The sequence below is a fragment of the Choloepus didactylus genome (assembly GCF_015220235.1).
Source record: "Choloepus didactylus isolate mChoDid1 chromosome 25 unlocalized genomic scaffold, mChoDid1.pri SUPER_25_unloc1, whole genome shotgun sequence".
NCBI lineage: Eukaryota > Metazoa > Chordata > Mammalia > Pilosa > Megalonychidae > Choloepus > Choloepus didactylus.
In genome coordinates, this window is record NW_023637606.1 from 2,505,877 (window position 1) to 2,525,141 (window position 19,265).

Here is a 19,265-nt window from a genome sequence, read left to right on the forward strand (position 1 = left end):
TTGCCACCATTGAAAATAAATCAATTTAAAAATGAATGCCCCCCAAATCCAGGAAGAGCAAAATGTCAACATCTTAAATCAAGCCAGGATCAGTTTATTCCTGATATTTCCCTTTGGCTCTTGTATTCCTTTTATTACTCCTCCTGTCCTTACTTTAGCTTATGTAATGTTTAGTATTTATTCCATTTAGTCTACTTTAGTAATGTTTACTTATCTGTTCTATTTATTTAAATTATTTTTCTTTTTAGTTTTTCAATTGATAAAATAAAGGCAGGGCTGTGCTGAGCCAAAAGGAAAAATCCTGTCTTTATTTAAAATGTCAATATTTTGTTCATCGTGGGGTTTTTGGTATGAACATACCCATAGAGTTGTGTAACAATCACCTTTATCTAATTCTAGAACATTCTCATGACCCATGAGCAGTCATTCGCCACCCTCCCTGCCCCAGCCCCTGGCAACCCCTGCTCTACTCTCTGTCTCTAGAGATTTGCTTATTTATTCTGGATGTTTCATCTTAATGGGATCATACAATATGTGTCCTTTTGTGACTGGCTTCTTTCCCTCAGCATCATGTCATCAAGATTCATCCATGATGTCACGTGAATTGGAGCTTTTTCCGGTTTGCTAATGCTGCCATTTGCAAAACACCAGAAATGGATTGGCTTTTATAAAGGGGCTTTATTTGGTTACAAAGTTACAGTCTTAAGGCCATAAAGTGTCCAAGGTAACACATCAGCAATAGGGTACCTTCACTGGAGGATGGCCAATGGCGTCCGGAAAACCTCTGTTAGCTGGGAAGGCACGTGGCTGGGGTCTGCTCTGGAGTCCTGGTTTCAAAATGGCTTTCTCCCAGGACGTTCCTCTCTAGGCTGCAGCTCCTCAAAAATGTCACTCTTAGTTGCACTTGGGGTGTTTGTCCTCTCTTAGCTTCTCCGGAGCAAAAGTCTGCTTTCAAAGGCCGTCTCCAAAATGTCTCTGTAAGCTGCAGCTCCTCTCTCAGCTCCTGTGTGTTCTTCAAAATGTCCCTCTTGGCTGTAGCAAGCTCCCTCCTTCTGTCTGAGCTTATATAGTGCTCCAGTGAACTAATCAAGGCCCACACTGAATGGGTGGGCCACAGCTCCATGGAAATTATCCAATCAGAGTCACCACCCACTGTTGAGTGGGTCGCATCTCCATGGAAACACTCAATCAAAGAATTACAATCTAATCAACCCAAATACATCTACCCACACAAGATTGCATCAAAGATAATGGCGTTTGGGGTGACATAATACATTCATACTGGCACAGAGCTTTAATCCCTTTTGTGGCTGAATGACATTCCCTTATAATGATGGACCGTGAACAAGATGTAGCAGATCCATCCAGTGGAGTCTTATTTATCTCGATGATTAAGTGTTTCCCCTCCACCTTGAATTTGATGGCCAAGGTGAGTGCCTCATTCGCCTCACCCTAGTCCCAACCCTCAGGATTAAATGAACATTTCCGACAAATGGCTCAGCTCAGCGACCAGCCTGGAGCCCCTGGGCCACGGCCCTCCAGCCCACCACAGCCTCCTGCCCCCCAGTTGCTCACGGCTGTGTCCACCCCGCTGGAGCCACATGGGTTTCCTTCCTGTCTCTCCACCCTGCCAGGCCACTGGCTGCCTCGGGGCCTTTGCACTTGCCGAAATGGCCCTTCCCTGGCTGCCCCTTCTCCACCTGCGCCATAACCCAAAGGTGCCGTCCTCCCAGCCCCTCCCCTGGGCTCACCCTCCTGAAGTCGTCCCTCCACCCACCTGTTTGCTTCGTTTAGCCCATTGATCGCAGCCTGAAAGTATCTCATTTATTTATCTGTACCCACCTCAGGGCCCGTTGCGGGGATGGAGTGAGTTGGTGCATGTCTTGCGTGTAGCAGAGCCTGGCATGCAGAAGGAGCCATGTGAGGTCATGCCATGCAGTTTATCAATAAACAAGTAAATAAACAGCCTACTAAACGGGTATAGATGCTACAGGGGGAAAGGAAGGCTGGGAAAGTCGGTCGTGGTGGCTGGGGGATTTTAAATACAGAGGACAGATAAAGTGATGGGGTTGAAAGAGTGAACCATGCAGAGATCTGGGAGGAGAGAGTTCCAGGCAGAGCGAACAGCCCGTGCAAAGGCCCTGGGGAAGGCCCTGGCCTGGGGTGCTGGAGGAGCAGCGAGGAGGCCTGTGGGGCTGGAGCGGAGGGAGCGAGGGGGAGAGCGGGAGGAGGGGAGGGCAGGGAGGGGACGGGGCAGGGCGTGCAGGGCCTGGTGGGCCGCGGGGAGGACTTGGGCTTTTCCCCTGAGGAAGGTGGGAGCCATGGAGGGCTGTAGGCAGAGGAGGGACGGGCCCTGACTCAGTGCTCACAGGCGCCCTCTGGTGGCTGTAAGGAGGACAGACTGTGGCTGTGGGAGTGAGGGCGGAGCCAGGCAACGGGGCGGGACTTGGGATAGAGGTGGGGCCAGGGAAGGGGGCGGGGCTTGGTATATGGGCGGGGCCAGGAACCAGGAAGGAGACCGCCACACAGGTTCAGGCGGGAGATGTGGGTTCAGCCCAGGTGGAGCTGCAGAGAAGGGGGCATCTTCGAGAGAGATTGGGAGGCAGAATTGACACGGCCTTGTCGGTTGATCTGACAAAGGGGGGAAGGAGGTCCTTGCAGGGCCGGCTTCAGAATTTGGGGGCCCGGTGTGCAAAATGAAAGTGATAATACTGGAATTTTCCAGGGCACAGGGCCTGAAGCTCCAAGACCACGGCTCCCTGCTCTCCAAGCTCTGGGATCCCAGGCTGCTCCCTGTGCCTGGCCTCAGTGAGTTCAGCTTAAATTCAGCTCTCAACTCAACCCCCAGAAGCTTCTCCACTGGTCTGTGTCTCCTGGGAACGGGGCAGGGATTGTCCCCAACCGCACATGGGGACGTCTGTGATAGCACAGACCTCAAAGGCTCAGAATCTGCCTGGCTGCTGACAAATGCAGCTTCCTGGGCCTGACTCTCGCAGGGAGCTCAAGCAGGGCGTGAGAGCGAAAATGCAGAGCATTTTGAACCAGTGACCCAGCTGTTTGATTTTTAAAAAAATTTTTATTGTGGTAACATATACACAACCTAGTGTTTCCCACTTTTACCCCTTTCTAGAGTACGATTCAGTGGTGTTAATCAGATTCACAGTTGTGCTACCCTCACCTCCATCTCCCCAAACAGAAACTCTGCACCCTTGAAGTAACCACACCCCATTCCCCCTTCTCCCAGGCCCTGCTAACCTCGAATCTCCTTCCCGTCTGTATAAATTGTCATATTCTAGTTATTTTGTGTGAGACCATATAATGTCTGCCCTTTTCGTCTGGCTTCTTTCACTCAACGTGATGTCTTCAAGGTTCATCCATGCTGTTGTGCGGATCCGATCTTTTTCCCCTTTTTTATGGCTGAGTAATATTCCACTGTGTGAATGGGCTGTATTTTGTTTCTCCATCATCTGTCAGTGGACACTCAGGGGGCTTCCACCTTTCAGCGGTTATGAATCATGCCGCGATGAACACAGCACACGGGTGTCTCTCCAAGCCCCTGCTTTGAGGTCTCTGGGTACACTCTTAGAGGTGGGTTTGTGCCCGGCAGTTTCTGATGCACAAGCTTTGTCTCTGATACAGCGGCTTTGCATGGACCAGGTGTGTGTTTCTATCCACAGATGAATGGGTCCCAGATTCTAGAAAGTGCTAACTGCTTCGGGATCAGAGAGTGTGGCTCACGGCCCACTGTGCCCACAGGGACCCCAAGGCCCAGAGAGGGACAGAGGCTGCTGTCTGCTGCAGAGGACCTCAGGGCTCAGGCCTGCAACTGGGAATCTTCCTTGGTCCCCTCACCCCCCACTCCAACATCGCAAGGTTTGCCTTTTCCTCCTGTGGAGACATAACCTGAATCCTACACTCCCACTGCCCTCATCCCAAACTCGGGCATGATTTGCCTGGATGTCGACATCTTCCTCCCCAGCATCCTGGGAGCAACTCCTGGCCCCTGACCCTCTGCTAGAGGGATCCTGTTAAAACCCAAATTGCTTCAGACCCCTCCTCTGCTTAAAGCCCTCCCAAGGCTCTGCTCGGAGGGAGGGTTGCAGCACTTAGTGCAGCAGACACAGCCGTGCAAAGGCCCTGGGGCAGGCCCGGAACTGGGGTGCTGGAGGAGCAGCGAGGAGGCCCGTGGGGCTGGAGCGGAGGGGGCGACGGGGAAGAGCGGGAGGAGGGGAGGGCAGGGAGGGGACGGGGCAGGGCGTGCAGGGCCCAGTGGGCCTGCTTTAATTTCCGGGACATCTTAGGAGAGTTCCCAGCAAGAGTGACATGATGCAAAGTGGCCCAAGCCTCAACAAACTTTGGAATCTTTTGAACACTATCCTGCTCAGCCCACATTATAAATGTGTTACTTCTGGTGGCTGCTGATAGAAATACAAATTCTTGCTATTTTTTATTAAATGAGATACACTGTCAGGGGCTGAGCCAAGAGCCCACCCTAGAAAGTACCCAAAGCAGGGTGAGCGATTTGTTTTTTAATTCAGTTTTATTGAGATATGTTCATATATCATACAATCATCCATGGTGTACAATCAACTGTCCACAGTACCATCATATGGTTGTGCATTCATCACCCCCATCTATTTTTTGAACATTTTCCTTATACCAGAAGGAATCAGAATAAGAATAAAAAAACAAAAGTAAAAAAAGAACACCCAAATCATCCCCCCCATCCCACTCTATTTTTCATTTGGTTTTTGTCCCCATTTTTCTTCTCATCCATCCATACACCGGATAAAGGGGGTGCAATCCACAAGGTTTTCACAATCACACTGTCACCCCTTGTAAGCTACATTGTTATACAATCGTCTTCAAGAGTCAAGGCTACTGGGTTGCAGTAGTTTGATAGTTTCAGGTATTTACTTCTAGCTATTCCAATACATTAAATCCCAAAAAGGGTCATCTATATAGTGTGTAAGAATGTCCACCAGAGTGACCTCTCGACTCCATTTGAAATCTCTCAGCCACTGGAACTTTGTTTCATTTTGCAACCGCTTTTGGTCAAGAAGATGTTCTCAATCCCACGATGCTGGGTCCAGGTTCATCCCCGGGAGTCATATCCTGCATTGCCAGGGAGATTTACACCCCTGGGAGTCGGATCCCACGTAGAGGGGAGGGCAATGAGTTCACCTGCTGAGGTGGCTTAACTAGAGAGAGAGAGAGGCCACATCTGAGCAACAAAGAGGCACTCAGGGGGAGACTCTCAGGCACAATTATGGGCAGGTTTAGCCTCTCCTTTGCAGCAACAAGCTTCATAGGGGCAAGTCCCATAACAGAGGGCTCGGCACATCAAACAGCCAGTCCTCAGTGTTTGTGAGAACATCAGCAACAATCCAGGTGAGGAAGCCCAACACCTCCGCATCCTCCCCCAGCTCCTCAGGGGGGCCCCAAATATATATTTTTATTCTCTGCCCAAATTACACTGGGATGTGCAGGGCGAGCGGTTTTTGATCTGGTCACCGATGGCTTTACTTGAGGGGGAGGATTGTCACCAGCGTCCCTTGGAGCCCTCCCCCACACCCACCCACCCGAGGGCCTCAGTTTCCCCCGCGCGGGGGCTGCTGCGCGGGGCTGCGGGGCGCGCGGCGGCCGCCAGGGGTCGCCGTCGAGCCGCCCTTTTGTGGTCCCGCCGGCGGAGCGAGCGGGCGCGGGCGGGAGGCGGGAGGCGGCGTCCGTCGCTCCAGCTGCGAGTCCGCCCGCCGCCGCCGGCTCGGTCCCGCGCCCGCCGCCCGCCGCCCGCCCGCCATGGCCCGCCTGACGGAGAGCGAGGCGCGCCGGCAGCAGCCGCAGCTCCTGCAGCCGCGGCCCTCGCCGGTGGGCAGCAGCGGGCCCGAGCCCCCCGGGGGGCAGCCCGACGGCACCAAGGACCTGGACGCCATCAAGCTCTTCGTGGGCCAGATCCCCCGCAACCTGGACGAGAAGGACCTCAAGCCGCTCTTCGAGCAGTTCGGCCGCATCTACGAGCTGACGGTGCTGAAGGACCCCTACACCGGCTTGCACATAAAGGTGGGGGGCCCCCCCCTGCCCCGCGCCGCGCCTCCTCTCCCCCCCACCCCCCACCTTCCCGCAGCTTCTCTCCCCCCACCCTCGCGCTGCTCGCCTCTGCCACAGCATCATTTCTACCCCCCCCCACCAGCCACCCCCTCCTCCCTCTTCTGGGGGTGCAGCTGACAGATCGAGCTGCCCCCTCCCCTCCTCCGCCCCCTCTCCCTCCCTCCCACCTTCCGGCATCCTCTCTCTCTCTCTCTCTCTCTCTTTCCTTTTCTCTCCTCTCCCATCTCCCTCTACCTCCCATCCTCTCCCCCCACCCCAGCATCCTTCTCTCTCTCTCTCTCTCTCTCTCTCTCCCGCCCACTGCCCCCCCTCCGACCCCCGCCCCTCCTCCTCCCTCCCCCACCCACTCTTTCCTGCCCCTTTGCTGGGGGAGCTGCCTGAACGCGCCCCCTCCCTCCCTCCCCACCCCCCCCCCCGCCACCCCCTCGGCCTCCTCAGTCCCCGTCTGGGAAGTTTGCACCTCTGGACCCCATTGCTTTGGTCATTTGCACAAAGCTAGGCCGGCGGGGCGCCGCTCCGGGGGTCCCCCGGGAGACGCGGAGGCCCAGGACCCCGGGCTAATCGGTAACTACAAAGAAAGAGGGGGTGGGGTGGGGGGGCGCGGGGAGCTGAGGCAGGCTGGGGGTGGGGGGTGGGGGCTGGGGGGGGGAGCGCCAGCCTCGATGGTTAAGAGGCTGCCCTCTGCCCTCCCCCTGGCCCCCCATCTCTGTTCCGATCAGCACACGCCCCCGCCCCCCCTTTCTCGCCCTCACCCTTCCCGGCGTCCACCTTTGGCTCTGGTGAAAAGTGGCCGTGGCTGTTGGCGACGCTTTGGGGTCTGAGGCCAGAGACAATGAGCTGTGGGGGCCTCCATCTGGGCAGATCCGGAACCCCCGGGGTGGACAGAGTCGGGGGAGCAGGGAGACGTGGGCGACCCCGGAGCCCCGCGGGGGGCGGCAGGTGGGGTGGGAGGCGCGCCGGCTCCCTCCCACCCGATTCTCACGGTGATGAATTGTGGCTCCAGCCCCGCACGCTGGGACCATGGCCCGGGTGTGTGCATTTGGGTCGGCTTAGACCGTTTTCTGGTCATCTGTTGGCGAGTGGGGGCGGGGGAGGCGAAGGGGGTTTGTGCCGGACACCCCTAGCCCCCCATCTTCTGGCAAGGTCCTGGAGGGGCCTGAGAGATGGCCCAGGACCCAATGCCCTATTTCAATCCCCATCCATCTCCATTTTCCCCCAGCATCTCATGCACAGTAAACATGTTTGTTGAATGAATGAATGAATGAATGAATGATGGGTCAGGGCCGGCTCTAGGGAGGGTCTAGTAGAATGGACCCCGGCTTGTCACTTGGGCTAGACCCTCCAGCTGGGGTCCTGCCTGGGGGGAGGAAAGAAACCTCTCCCCACCCCCCACCTCTTTTCAAAACCAACCATCACCCCCCAGCCCCCCAAAAAAGGGACTGGAAAATCTAACTCCATGTGGCCTGGAAGAGCAGAGGGGTTTACCCTGGCCGATGGGTGAGTCAAGCTTTGGGGTTCCTGGCTAAGGCTAATCGGAGGCCTTTTTCAACGTGCCCCCATCCCCTAGTAAGACAGAGGCACTCATTTCTAGAAAGATTCCGATGGGGGCTGGGGGGGCTGTCATGTGCCCCCCACACACACACACACACACACGTTGAAATGAAAGGCTGTTGATGATTTCTGGGTCAGGGAAACAGATGGGGTGCATGGGGGATGGGATGCCCGGTAATTCCTTCCCCTCTTTTTCTCATTTCAAAATCTCCCCTGGAAATCTTTCCTGGGCAGCAAGAGAGAGATGATGGGGGGCGGGAGGGGCCGTGGCCGAGTTTCTACCTGGGCCTGAGCCTCAGTTTCCCTGATGTCAGGTCCCCAGGAATGTAGAGTTATTTTTTTCTGGAATGTTGGGGACTGGGGCGTTTTGGGGGTCTTTCCTGTTGGTGAGGTTTCCTGGGAGGCTGCTGGTAGGTGACAGGCTGGCTTCGGCGTCTGGAATTTGCTCTCTGGTTCTTAGGCTCTGAGCTGGGTCAGCCTGAGCTTGATGTAGGCTTTGGGGGTCTTGGAGTGGGGGGTGGCTGCAACTCATGGGTAGTTCAGGGCTCGTGTCACCCATGGGCAAGCCCCCAGTCCGCTTGGGTCCCTGTCTGTGCTGGGCCTGCCTGGACTTTCCCTGGTTCTTAGCTGAGGCTGCTGGGTGGGAGGGAGCTGGGGGCCGACTGGGGTGGATGTGTCTCGAGGCCAGGGTTTGGGGCTCGGCTGTGTGACCTGGGCCAGCTGCTATCCCTCTCTGGGCCTCAGCCAAACAAGAGTTGGGTGATGGATGGGGAGTCAGGGTTCTCCCAATTAGACACTTATCTTATTTGGCTCCATTTCCAAACGGGGTGCCTGGGTTTGGTGCTGGGTTAGAACAGTGGGGGATGGGGAGGGGGGGCGGGGACTCCTGGGGGTGGAGGGGGATCCCCGAGAAAGGCAAGCAAGTCCCCTGAGAGCCTTCTGGGGTTACGGATGCTGGGGTCCCGGGAGGCTGGACCCCAGGGGAGCCGAGAGGGCTGGACGTTGTCCCCCCACCCCCACCCTAAGTAGAGGGCCCTGAGGTAAGGGGGGCTTGGAAACTTTGACCCCTGTCATAGGGAAGGGAAACTGAGGCCTGGGAGACAAACACTGTGTCCCCAGATGGGCCAGACCCGGGCCCCCTGTCGCCCACCGGCCACCCTCCCAGGTCAGGGGAAGCGGCACGTGGAAGGGGAAATAACAGCTGCCCCCAAGATGAGGACGAGCCCCCAAAGATGGCGAGGGAAGAGGAGGGGTCTGTGGCATCTGACAGCCACAGCAGAGGGTGGGGTGGGGGTGCCCCAATCCCTGAAAGCCCGGGCGGTGGGGTCCCTGCTGAGACCGGGAGACTAGGCGGGGCGGGGCGGGGTGGGGGGTGGTCCCCTGGGGCTGCTTTGGGAACCGGGCTGTATGGGGGAGAAGGTGGCAAGTGAAGGGATCCTCCGAAAGAGGGCAGGCCCGTGGGCGCTGGGTTTGTTCTTTAAGAGCCAGAGATGAAGACAGAGAGGAGAGAGAGGGAGACTGAGGCAGGGAGACAGAGATGAGGGAGACACAGAGACAGAGAGAGACACCAGAGATACAGACACACAGAATCAGAAACAGAAGGGAGGATCGGGGTGAGGGTCTAAGCCCCACCTCAGCTCTTTCCCCCCTCCCCCCACACAGGGGGAGACACAGTGGGAGAAGCTTGGGGAGGGGAAATCAGGGACGTGGCTCCCCCCCCACTGTCCCACAGAGAGAGAGAGGGAGGGAGGGAGATCAAGAGAGATGGAGAAGGATGGGGGGGGGGGTAGGGAGGCAGCTTCCCCCCACCCCACCCCCAGATCTGCGCTTCATCCAGAGAAGGGTCTCCCTGGGGCCCCCAGCTCAGGCCAGGGTGGGGGGGGATCTGGGATTGAGGCTCCCTTGAGCCTGTGTCCGGTCCTCGCCCCCTTCCAGTCCCCTGCCTGAGCAGACCCCCTCCGGACACCCCCCCTCGGCGGGGGCTGAGCGCGCGTGGAGGCCGCGGGGTGCCCCGCGTGGGCTCCCCCGACGGCGTTGAACGTCCGCGAGGCCGCGCGGCCCCCCGTTTATGGTAATCGCGTATGCATTTGCATGTTAATGACAATATTTGTCTTAAAGCGGAGGTTGCGCCGGGGGACGGTGCAGGTTGGGGGGGGGCCCGGGTGGGGCCCGCGGTTTCCATGGGAGCACCAGCTGCCGGCTTTGCTCCGGGAGGGAGGAGGGGGAGGCTGGGAGCGGGGCTCTGAGGCGTGAGAAGCGGCCGTGCCAGGCCCAGGGAGAGGCGGGCGCTGCCGGGATGGGGGGGATGGGGGGGACCGAGGAGGAGTGGGGGGAGGGGCTGGGGGCGAGGGCGTGGGGACCCTCACTCCGGGCTGTGTGGCTTCCCCTGCTGCTGGTGCTTCATGGCTGAGACAGGTTTTCCACGAGGCACCTCCCCTCCCCACCCGGGCGACACAGGTGACCGTGGCACTGTTTCTGCCCCCATTGGTGTGGAAAACATTTATCGAGCACCTTCTGCATGCCAGTGTTGGTGTGAAGCTGGCGATTTGGTGTGAGTAGAAACCCCTTATGGGGTTCACGGAGTGAGCAGGCCAAGACATTTATCCATCCTCTCATTTAACCAACATTTATTGAGCACTTACTGTGTACCTGGCCCTGTTCTAGCCCCTAGGAAGAGTGTTGGGCAAAAGAGATTAAAAAGTACCCCACTATCCCCTAGATACCTGTCTGGATTGGGGGGGGCAGTTGAGGAACTGGGAGGCTACAGGATATTACAATCAGGACTCTGATGGTGGAAACACACACACACACAGTGGCAGTGACAACCCAGAGGCCCGGTTTCTGCAGGTGTGGAGGCCAGGAGGGCTTCCTGGAGGAGGCGATCTGGGTAGGAGAGCAGTTAAGAGCTTGGAGTTGAAACCAGTCTGGTTTCTCTGGTCTCCCTGGCTGCATGGCCCTGGGTGGGTGTCTTAAATCTCACAGACCTCAGTGTGGGCATCTACAGAACTGGGAGAGCAGGGCTGCCTCCCACCTCATGGGGGTGGGAGAGGTGAGGACTGAGATGGGATTTATAGCCCTCGGCACAGAGCCAGGCACACATCACACAGTCAGTCACTGGGAGTTGGTCATCTTATGTGACTCTAAGCCGAGACCTGAAGGGCGAGAAGGATTTATGGGCAGGAAATATGTTCCTGACAGAGGGAACAGCACGTGCAAAGGCCCAGAGGAAAGCTAACTCTGGGAACCCTCCGATGGGGGGAGGGTGGAGTTTTGATCCAGGAGAGAGTGGAACCAAGGGCCTTGGGAGCCCCAAGCCTCGCCTAGTGTGGCACTCGTCTGACAGGGCTCACCTTGAAGAGACTGTCTTTTAAAAAGGATCGTGTCTTCTTCAGTCCTGATATTGGCAAGTGAGAGATTCGTGGGAATATCCATTAGGCCCTTATACATTCATTCATTCATTCAGCCGACATCTTCTGGAAGCCCTTTGGGGTCTCACTTTGTGCTGAGCAAGAGAGGCTGAGCCCACTCTGATGGGGGACATAGAGCCAGACATCAGCAGCTACAGCCCGGATGGTCAGGGTTGGGTCAGAGGAAGGGATGGCTGGTTGAGGAAACTGGAGGGCGAAGCAGAGTTTCTGTCTGAAACTCTGGAGGAGGGGCATTAGAACTGGGGTTTTGAAGGATGAATAGGAGCTTGCTAGGTGTAGAAAGCATTTCATTTACTCATTCACATAAGTACATAACCTATGATGGATGTTTGGGCATGAAACATGGTAGCAAACAAGATGGTTGGATGGATGTCTCTGCCTCATCAGTACAGGCAGAAGGAACTGGGCTTGCAAAGGCTTGTGCGAAAGGGTACAGCTGGAGAAGAGGAGGCACTGGGTGAGTCATGGGAGATGAGGCCAGAGAGTCAGCATGGAATAAACCCAAAGAGCCTCTATGCTTTACTGAGCTCTGTCTCTTTCCTGAGGGCACTAGGGAGCCATGGAAGAGTTTAGCAGGAGGGAGGGTGACCCAATTACACCTGGGTGGAAAGGGAGCTTCCTGCCTTCCTTAGCTGCCATGGTCACCACCAGCCTCTCCCCGAGCCTTAAGCAGGATATGCTGGCTTCCTACACACCCGGATGAACAATGGAAGTTTCCCCTTGAGGCTAGGCCCATGGCGTGGGAAGAGAGGAATGCAAAGAGGTAGACGTGGGTTCAGGTTGCAATGGCTCTTGAATCGCCAGGTTCCCCTCCCCCACATGGAGCAGATGAGGAGATGGCCCAGAAAGGGGCAACAACCAGCTGCAAGTTACACAGCAATATAGCTGGGCTACCTGCCTCCCAGCCTGAGCCCTGATCAGTTTTAGAAGAGGAATAAATGAGGGAGAGAAAGATGTGATGGTGGACACATGGACTCAATTCAGAGCCATGCAGGGAAGCTGGCTATCCGTGGACTTAAAGGTGACCAGGGCCAGAGGGAGGCAGCTGAATTTGGAAGACATTGACCCAGTAATAGTCTAGTTGGTCTGGGGTCGTGGCCATGATCACTGATATGTAACTCTGTGAGGGCACGGGCTGTGTCTTGTCCACCATTTTGAAATAGAGCCTGTGAATGGAGGAGGGCATGAGGGAATGATAGGGTGGGAGGATGAGTGAGTGATGGATGTGGGAAGATACAGGCATGAATGGATGAGTGGATGTATGGGTGGGTGGATAGATGGATGGAGAGATGAAGATGGATGGATGGATGGATGGATGGATGGATGGATAAGTGGGTGGGTGGATGAGTGGATGGATAGATGGATGGATGAATGAGTGGATGTTTGGATGATGGATGGATAGATCAATGAAGGGATGAGTGGATGGGTGAATGGGTATATGGATGGATGGATGGGTTGATGGCTGTATGGGATAAGTGGATGGATGGATGGATGGAGGATGCAAGGGTAGGTGGTAAACAGGTGGATGGATGAATGTGCTGATGGATGGATAGAGGATGGATGGATAAATGAATGGAGGATGGATGGAAGGAGGTTGGATGGATGGATGGGTGGGTGGGTGGACACATGTATAGAGAGATGAAAGAAGGATGTATGGATGGTTGGATAATGGATGGATGGATCAATGAAGGGATGAGTGGATGGGTGGGTGGATGGATGGAAGATGAATGGATAGATGGATGGATGAGGGGATGGGCGAATGAGTATATGGATGGATGGATAGGTAGATGGATGGATGGGATAAGTGAATGAATGGATGGATGGAGGATGCAATGTTAGGTGGTAAACGGGTAGATGGATGGATGTTCTGGTGGATGGATAGAAGATGGATGGATAAATGAACAGAGGGTGGATGGAAAGAGGTTGGGTGGATGAGTGGGTGGGTGGAGGCATGTATAGAGAGATGGAAGTTGGATGTATGGATGGTTGGATAATGGATGGATGGATCAATGAAGGGATGAGTGGATGGGTGGGTGGATGGATGGAAGATGGATGAATAGATGGATAGAGGATATAAGGATAGGTGGTAGACTGGTGGATGGATGGATGGATGAGTGGATCGGTGAATGAGCAGATGGCTGGCTGGGTGGGTGGATTAATGGCTAGGTGGGTTGCTGAGTAGATGGATGGATGGGTGAGTGGATGGTTGATGATGATGGATGGATGTCTAGAGAGACGGAGGATGGATATCTAGAGAAATGGAGTATGGATGGATGGATGGATGGGTGGGTGGGTACTTGGGAGGGGAGAGTGGGTAGATGCAGAGATGGAGGATAACTATGGATGGATGGGTGAATGGGTGGATAGCAGATTGACACCTCTCCAACATTTGCTTCCTTCCTCTTTACGTGGTGAATGCAGAGGACCATCCACTTTGCAGACAGACTTGGTTTTTAATCCTACCTCCACTTTTTATTTCTGCATGATCTTGGACAAGATATCCCATCTTTTCTGAGCCTTATTCTCATTTGTCAAAGAGAAGGAATAATGATGGTCATCTTGCACAGTAGTTATAGAAATTAGAATGAATCTATATAATGTGATTAGTATAATTAATCTGAACAATGAATTGCACAATTGTAGGTATCCTCAATAAATGGTCAGGCAGTTGAACAGCCAACAAATATTGATTAAGCTCCTACTACACCAGGCACTGAGCTAGACTCTGGGGACACAAAGCAATCCAGGCAGTAGGAGGTACTGACAATAAACAGTAAACAAATAAATAAGGTTTAGATGGGAGTGAGTTGCTAGGAAGAAAATAAACAAGATGTGTGTAGGGGGTGGGGAGGGCAGCTTAACTTGGGTGACCAAAGATAACCTCTCTACGGAGGTGTCATCTGAGCTGGTTCCCAAGTGACCAATAAAAAGGCTGTCATTCTAAATCCAAGGGAAGGGCTCTGCAGGCAGAGAGCACAGCATGTGCCAAGGTCCTGAGGTCAGAGCAAGTTTGTGGGTGGGTGGGTGGATGGATGGATGGATGAGTGGGTGGGTGGATGGATGGATGGGTGGGTGGATGAGTGGGTGGGTGGATGAGTAGATGGATGCATGGATGGATGGATGGATGGATGGATGAGTGGGTGTATAGAAGGATGGATGGGTGAATGGACAGATGGATGGATGGATGAATGGGTGGGTGGATGAGTTGATGGATGAATGGATGGATGGATGGATGGGTGGATGGATGGATGTATGGAGGATTAAGGATAGGTGGCAAATTGGAGCCCCATGTGACTGGGGCAGAGGGAGTGAGAGGGAGAGTGGGAGGAGGTGAGTGCAGGGAGGTGATGGGGGCAGATTGTTCCAGGCCTTGTGTGTCTCAGAGAGGACTGAGGCTTTTCTTCTGAGTGAGGTGGGAGCCACGGAGGGCTGTAGGCAGAGGAGGGATGGGATCCCTTAGGGAGCTCAGAGTTTGGAGAACCTGGACCCTGAGTCCCCAGTGCCCAGCCCTTCCTTGCCATGTAGTAGGGCAAGGATGACTTTGTAGAGGACTTTCCAGTTTAAATGGCCACGCCTAACATTCTCTAGTTGGGGAAACTGAGGCAAAGAGAATCCTACAATATGGCAGGAGCTCCCAGCTCCTCAGACGAGCTCAGAGAAGGTGGAGCACCTGGAGGTGCCAACCTGAGAGGGTTGGAGTTGAGAGTAAAGCAGCTCCCCCTCCTGCCCTCCCCCCTCTCCCAGCAGCCTTTGAGGGTGGGGTCTTCGTGTCTGAATGGTGGGGAGGGGGCCGGAAGCTCCAAGCATCATTTGCATCCTTGTCCCTGACCCTCTGTTGAGGGGAGAAACCAGAGAGAGAGCACAGCTTCTACATGTGGGGAACGGGGTCCTAGAGAAGGCTTGGGGACCTCCCAAGGCTACACAGCAGGCTCGTCATCACTGATGACAGTGTCCGCACCGGAAGGAATTTGGAGTCCATGGACCAGGTCACTCATTCACCCGGCCATCCGCTCCCTCTGTCATCTTTTCTTTGAGCCCCTACTGTGTGCCTTATTTGAGCAAACCAGACCGACCGTACATGTCCATGGAGCACATCGTGCTGTCAGGGGTTGGATAGAATGTCTGGGCAAACCCCAGGGGCTACGATATGTGGGGGGAGAGAGGAGACGAGGGTGTTGGTGGTGGGTGGTTAGTGAGCTTTGAGTTGAGACTACAGCAAAACCACGTAGAAGAGAGATGGGGTATTGGGGGGAGGGTGGAGTTCCAGAGGCAAGCACAGGGAGGATAAAGTCCTGGAGACATGGGGGACCCTGGTGTGACCAGAGAATTATGAGAGGATCAGTGGTCCTGGAGCTTGAAGGGTGGTGGAAGGAGTGTAGAGAGAAGGGTCAGCAGAGGCAGCAGAGCAATTGAGGATCTTGGCTTTGACCTGAGGGCCCTGGGGAGCCATGGCAGGCTTCAGAGGTGGGGAGGCGCAGGGACAGAGTTCAGATGGGGGAAATATTCCTTTGATGGCCTGTGAGGTGGGAAGATGGGGGTAAGACAGGAGACTGATGGCCACAGAGGAAGTGGGTTGGGGTCCAGGTGGAGAGAATGGGGTCCTGAGCCGGGTCCCAGGCTGTGGGTGTGGAGAGCTGCAGATGGATCAAGATGTATTCAAGAGGTCAAATCAGTGTTCTTGGCAACTGATTGGAGGGGGAAGTTGAAAAAAAAAAAGCAAGGGATCTAGTGCAGTGGTTCTCAACAGGGGGTGATTCTGCCCCCAGGGGCACTTGGCAGTGTCTGGGTACATTTGTGAGCGTCATGACTTGGGGGAGGGTTGCTCCCAGCATTGAGTGGGGGGAGCCTAGAGAAGCTGCTCAACAACCTACAATGCACAAGACATCCCACCCTAGAGAAATGTTCAGCTCCAGATGTCAACAGTCCCCAGGTGGAAAACCATGGTCTGGGGGTGTGCACCTGTTCTGACAGTTGGTGGACAGGGTGATGGTCATGGAAAAAGACCTCCAGGGGCTCAGGACAGAGCCTGGGAATGACCCTTGATGTCAGGTCCATCCATGGAAAGATGGATGGATGGATGGAAGGATGGATGGAAGGAAGGAAGTATGGATGGAGAGAAGGAAGGAAAGAAGGATGGGTGGATTGATGGAAGGATAGAGGTATGGAAGGGTGGATGGATGGATGGAAGGAAGGAAGGAAGGATGGGTGGATGGATACATGGAAAGATGGGTGGGTGGATGGATGGATGGACAGGTGTAAGGATGGATGGAAGGATGCATGGGAGGAAGGATGGATGGATGGATGGATGGATGAATGGATGGATAGAAGGAGGATGGATGGAGGGGTGGGTGGATAGGTAGCTTTATGGATGGAAGGAGGAATCCAGAAGGCTTTGGGTAAGATATCAGTGGTCCAGGATAAGCCCTGAGGAGCCCCAGTACATAGGCTGGGGCAGACAGAAAGGCAGCAGCAGATCCTAAGGAGCAGCAGCCAGGGAGGTGGGAGGTGATTCAGGAGAGGGTGCTGACTGGGGAGGGTGCCCAGGAGAGTGGGTGATGAGTTGACACGTGCAGGGAGAGAGAAAGCCCGTCTGTTTTCCGCCAAGTGGGAGGCAGCCTCGGGCTGGAGGATGGAGAAGGCAGTGGAGAGGGTGAGCAGGGGCACCTGGGTGGTGGTGACGTGCCCCCACCGCAGAGGGGTTGTCCCCTGTAATCCTCAGTGAGTCCTGTTTTATGGAGGACGATGTGGAGGTCCAGAGCGGTTAAGGGGCTGCCCAAGATCACACAGTAGAAGGCGTTGGGTCAGGGTTGGAGACCCGTCTTTAGCCACTAGATTACGGAGCTGAGGTTAGCGACCAAGAATGGGAGGCACCCAGCATGCAGAGGGCTGGGGATCAAAGGGATTGCAGTCAGGGGGTTCACTCGACCGGTCGCAGTTGGGGTCCTGTCTGGTGAGGGAAGGAGGAGATGTTGGTGATCTGGGAGGAGCTGAGCAAGGGAGTCTTTCTTATCTCTGAATATTGGGTGACCCTGGGCTGAGCATGGGGGTGGGTGAGGAGTGGATGAAAATGAATCAGATGTGGCCGCTGATTCATTTTGGGAACAAAAATAATTCTTTCATTTGACAAATATTTATTGAGCACCTACTGTGTTGCCTGGTATGGTTTTGGGCCTGGGGCTACAGCACTGAACAAAACATGAAAATCCCTGTCGCCATGGAGCTGACATTCCAGTGTGGGAGTTGGGGAGACAGAAATAAACAAATGGAGTAGATGCATGTCTGGTGCACGTAAGGGTGCTAGAAAAAAAAATAGAGGATGGGGGTGCAGTTAAGGGCTGCAATTTTAAATGGGGGGCTCAAAGAGTTTCACTAAGGAGATGACATTTGAGCAGACCTGTAGGAAGTGAAGGAGTGGACTGTGCAGAGATCTGGGGGAAAAGCCTTCCAAGCAGAGGGCTCAGCCCATGCAAAGGTCCCAAGGCTGGACTGGGCCTGGCATGTTGGAAGAGCAGCGAGGAGGCCTGTGGGGCTGGAACGGAGGGAGCGAAGAGAAGAGCAGGAGGAGAAGAGGGCAGGGAGGGGACAGGGCAGGGCATGCAGGGCCTGGTGGGCTGCGGGAGGACTTGGGCTTTTCCCCCCAAGGAAGGTGGGAGCCATGGAGGGTTGTAGGCAGAGGAGGGACAGACCCTGACTTGGTGCTCACAGGCGCCCTCTGGCTGCTGCAGGGAAGACAGACTGTGGGGGGTGAGGGCAGGAGCCGGGGGAGACCAGGGCAGAGGCTACAGCACTGATCCAGAGAGTGAGGGATGGGGCCAGAGCAGGATGGAGGTGAAAAGAATTGGGGTTCTTGCTAAGCACCTACTGTGTGCAGAGCCCCTTCCTGGGTGCTGGGGACCCAGCAGGGACTGGACACACCCTGTCCCCACCCTCAGGAGACTCACAGTCCAGCAGAGAGCACCATGTGACCAGGTCATGTGATCAGAGCTGTGATGGGGATTCCACTGGCACAGAAAAAACCCATGGGGTGCCCAGCCCATCCTTGGTTGGGGGGTGCTCCCCAGAGGAGGGATCTGAAGGTTGAGGCGGGATGATGAGTCAGGGAAAGATGAGGGTGAGCGTGTGTAGAGTCATGTTCAAAGGCAGTGGGTGACGGAGGGGGTGTGGGGTGTGCCTGGGGTCGGGGTACAGTCAGGGACGTGGCCAACGTCTGCCTGTCCAGCATCAGCCCTCAGCCCTATTAAGCTTCCAGGGAAGTCACAAAGAGCTCCAACTTGGGCATGAAAATCAGGACTATGAGGAGTAAGAAGGAAAAAACAAATTTTGCTTTTTATAATGTATTTATTTTCAAAATTGGGTATTTTTTAAGCCATATGATCAGGTTAACAAGCCTCAGTGATTGGAATATCCCCAAACACTCTGGAATTTTCTGACTCTCGGAAGCCCACTACCCCACCCCCTCCAGCCTGTGGTTTGGGTTCAAATCCAGGGCTTGTTTCTGGCTTGCTGTGTAACTTCAGGAAAGCCGCTTGACCTCCCTGAGCCTGGGTTCACTCATATGTAATATGCAGATGAAAATCATCAACAACCAGAGTGAGGAGGGGGTGCCTCCCTTGGGACTTGGGGCCTAGTAGGGGCTCAGAGCTCACAGCCGAGGGTGCCTTGCTGCACCGTTTGGGGGCCATATTCAGCCTGGTCCTGGGGAGCCCCTCCCTGATGTCCCCAGACCCCCAAACCAGACTCCACATCTTTCTTCCAAACTCCTCTCCTCCTGGGTCCCCTTCTGTATGAGTTTCCAGCAGCTGCTATAACAAATGACCTCAAACTGGGTAGTTTAAAACAACAGAAATTTATTCTCTCCCAGTTCTGGAGGTCAGAAGCCAGAAATCAAGGCTTCGGTATGGCCATACTCCCATCCAACCCACTTACCATCTCAGGGACAGCCTCACCCTCCAGAGGTGCCCCAGGAAGACGCCTCGCTCCTCCCTCCCCTGCCTTCCTCCCCCAAAGCCCCGTCTTGAGTGTCTGGTCCATTCCCCTCATCTCTGCCCCGCATCCCCCGTGGCCCCCAACTCAGCCTTCGCTTCTCCAGCCTTGTCCTCAGCTCCACCTCCTCTCTGACCCCCCAGCCTTCTGTCCTCTACTCCAGCCCCTCTTTCTCATTGGTCCCAGCGAGATCTT

The 19,265-nt window shown here is 55.1% G+C and overlaps 1 protein-coding gene across 10 annotated transcripts in view; it reads left to right on the plus strand.

Moving 5' to 3' along the window:
• Positions 1-5,785: 5,785 nt before the first annotated feature.
• The window catches only part of CELF5 (CUGBP Elav-like family member 5), a 53,234-nt gene continuing 39,754 nt past the window's right edge, over positions 5,786-19,265 (plus strand). For 4 of the 10 annotated variants that reach the window (XR_005214962.1, XM_037824133.1, XM_037824134.1 and 1 more), the window contains exon 1: positions 5,786-6,060. Coding sequence is in view for 1 of the 10 variants with exons in the window: in XM_037824137.1 (XP_037680065.1) it covers positions 5,800-6,067 (268 nt within the window). In the remaining 9 variants the exon portion in view is untranslated. Of the gene's footprint in view, positions 6,068-6,602; positions 6,673-19,265 lie in introns of those variants that run through there. The other 6 variants (XR_005214961.1, XM_037824131.1, XM_037824130.1 and 3 more) reach the window with 3 other exon arrangements.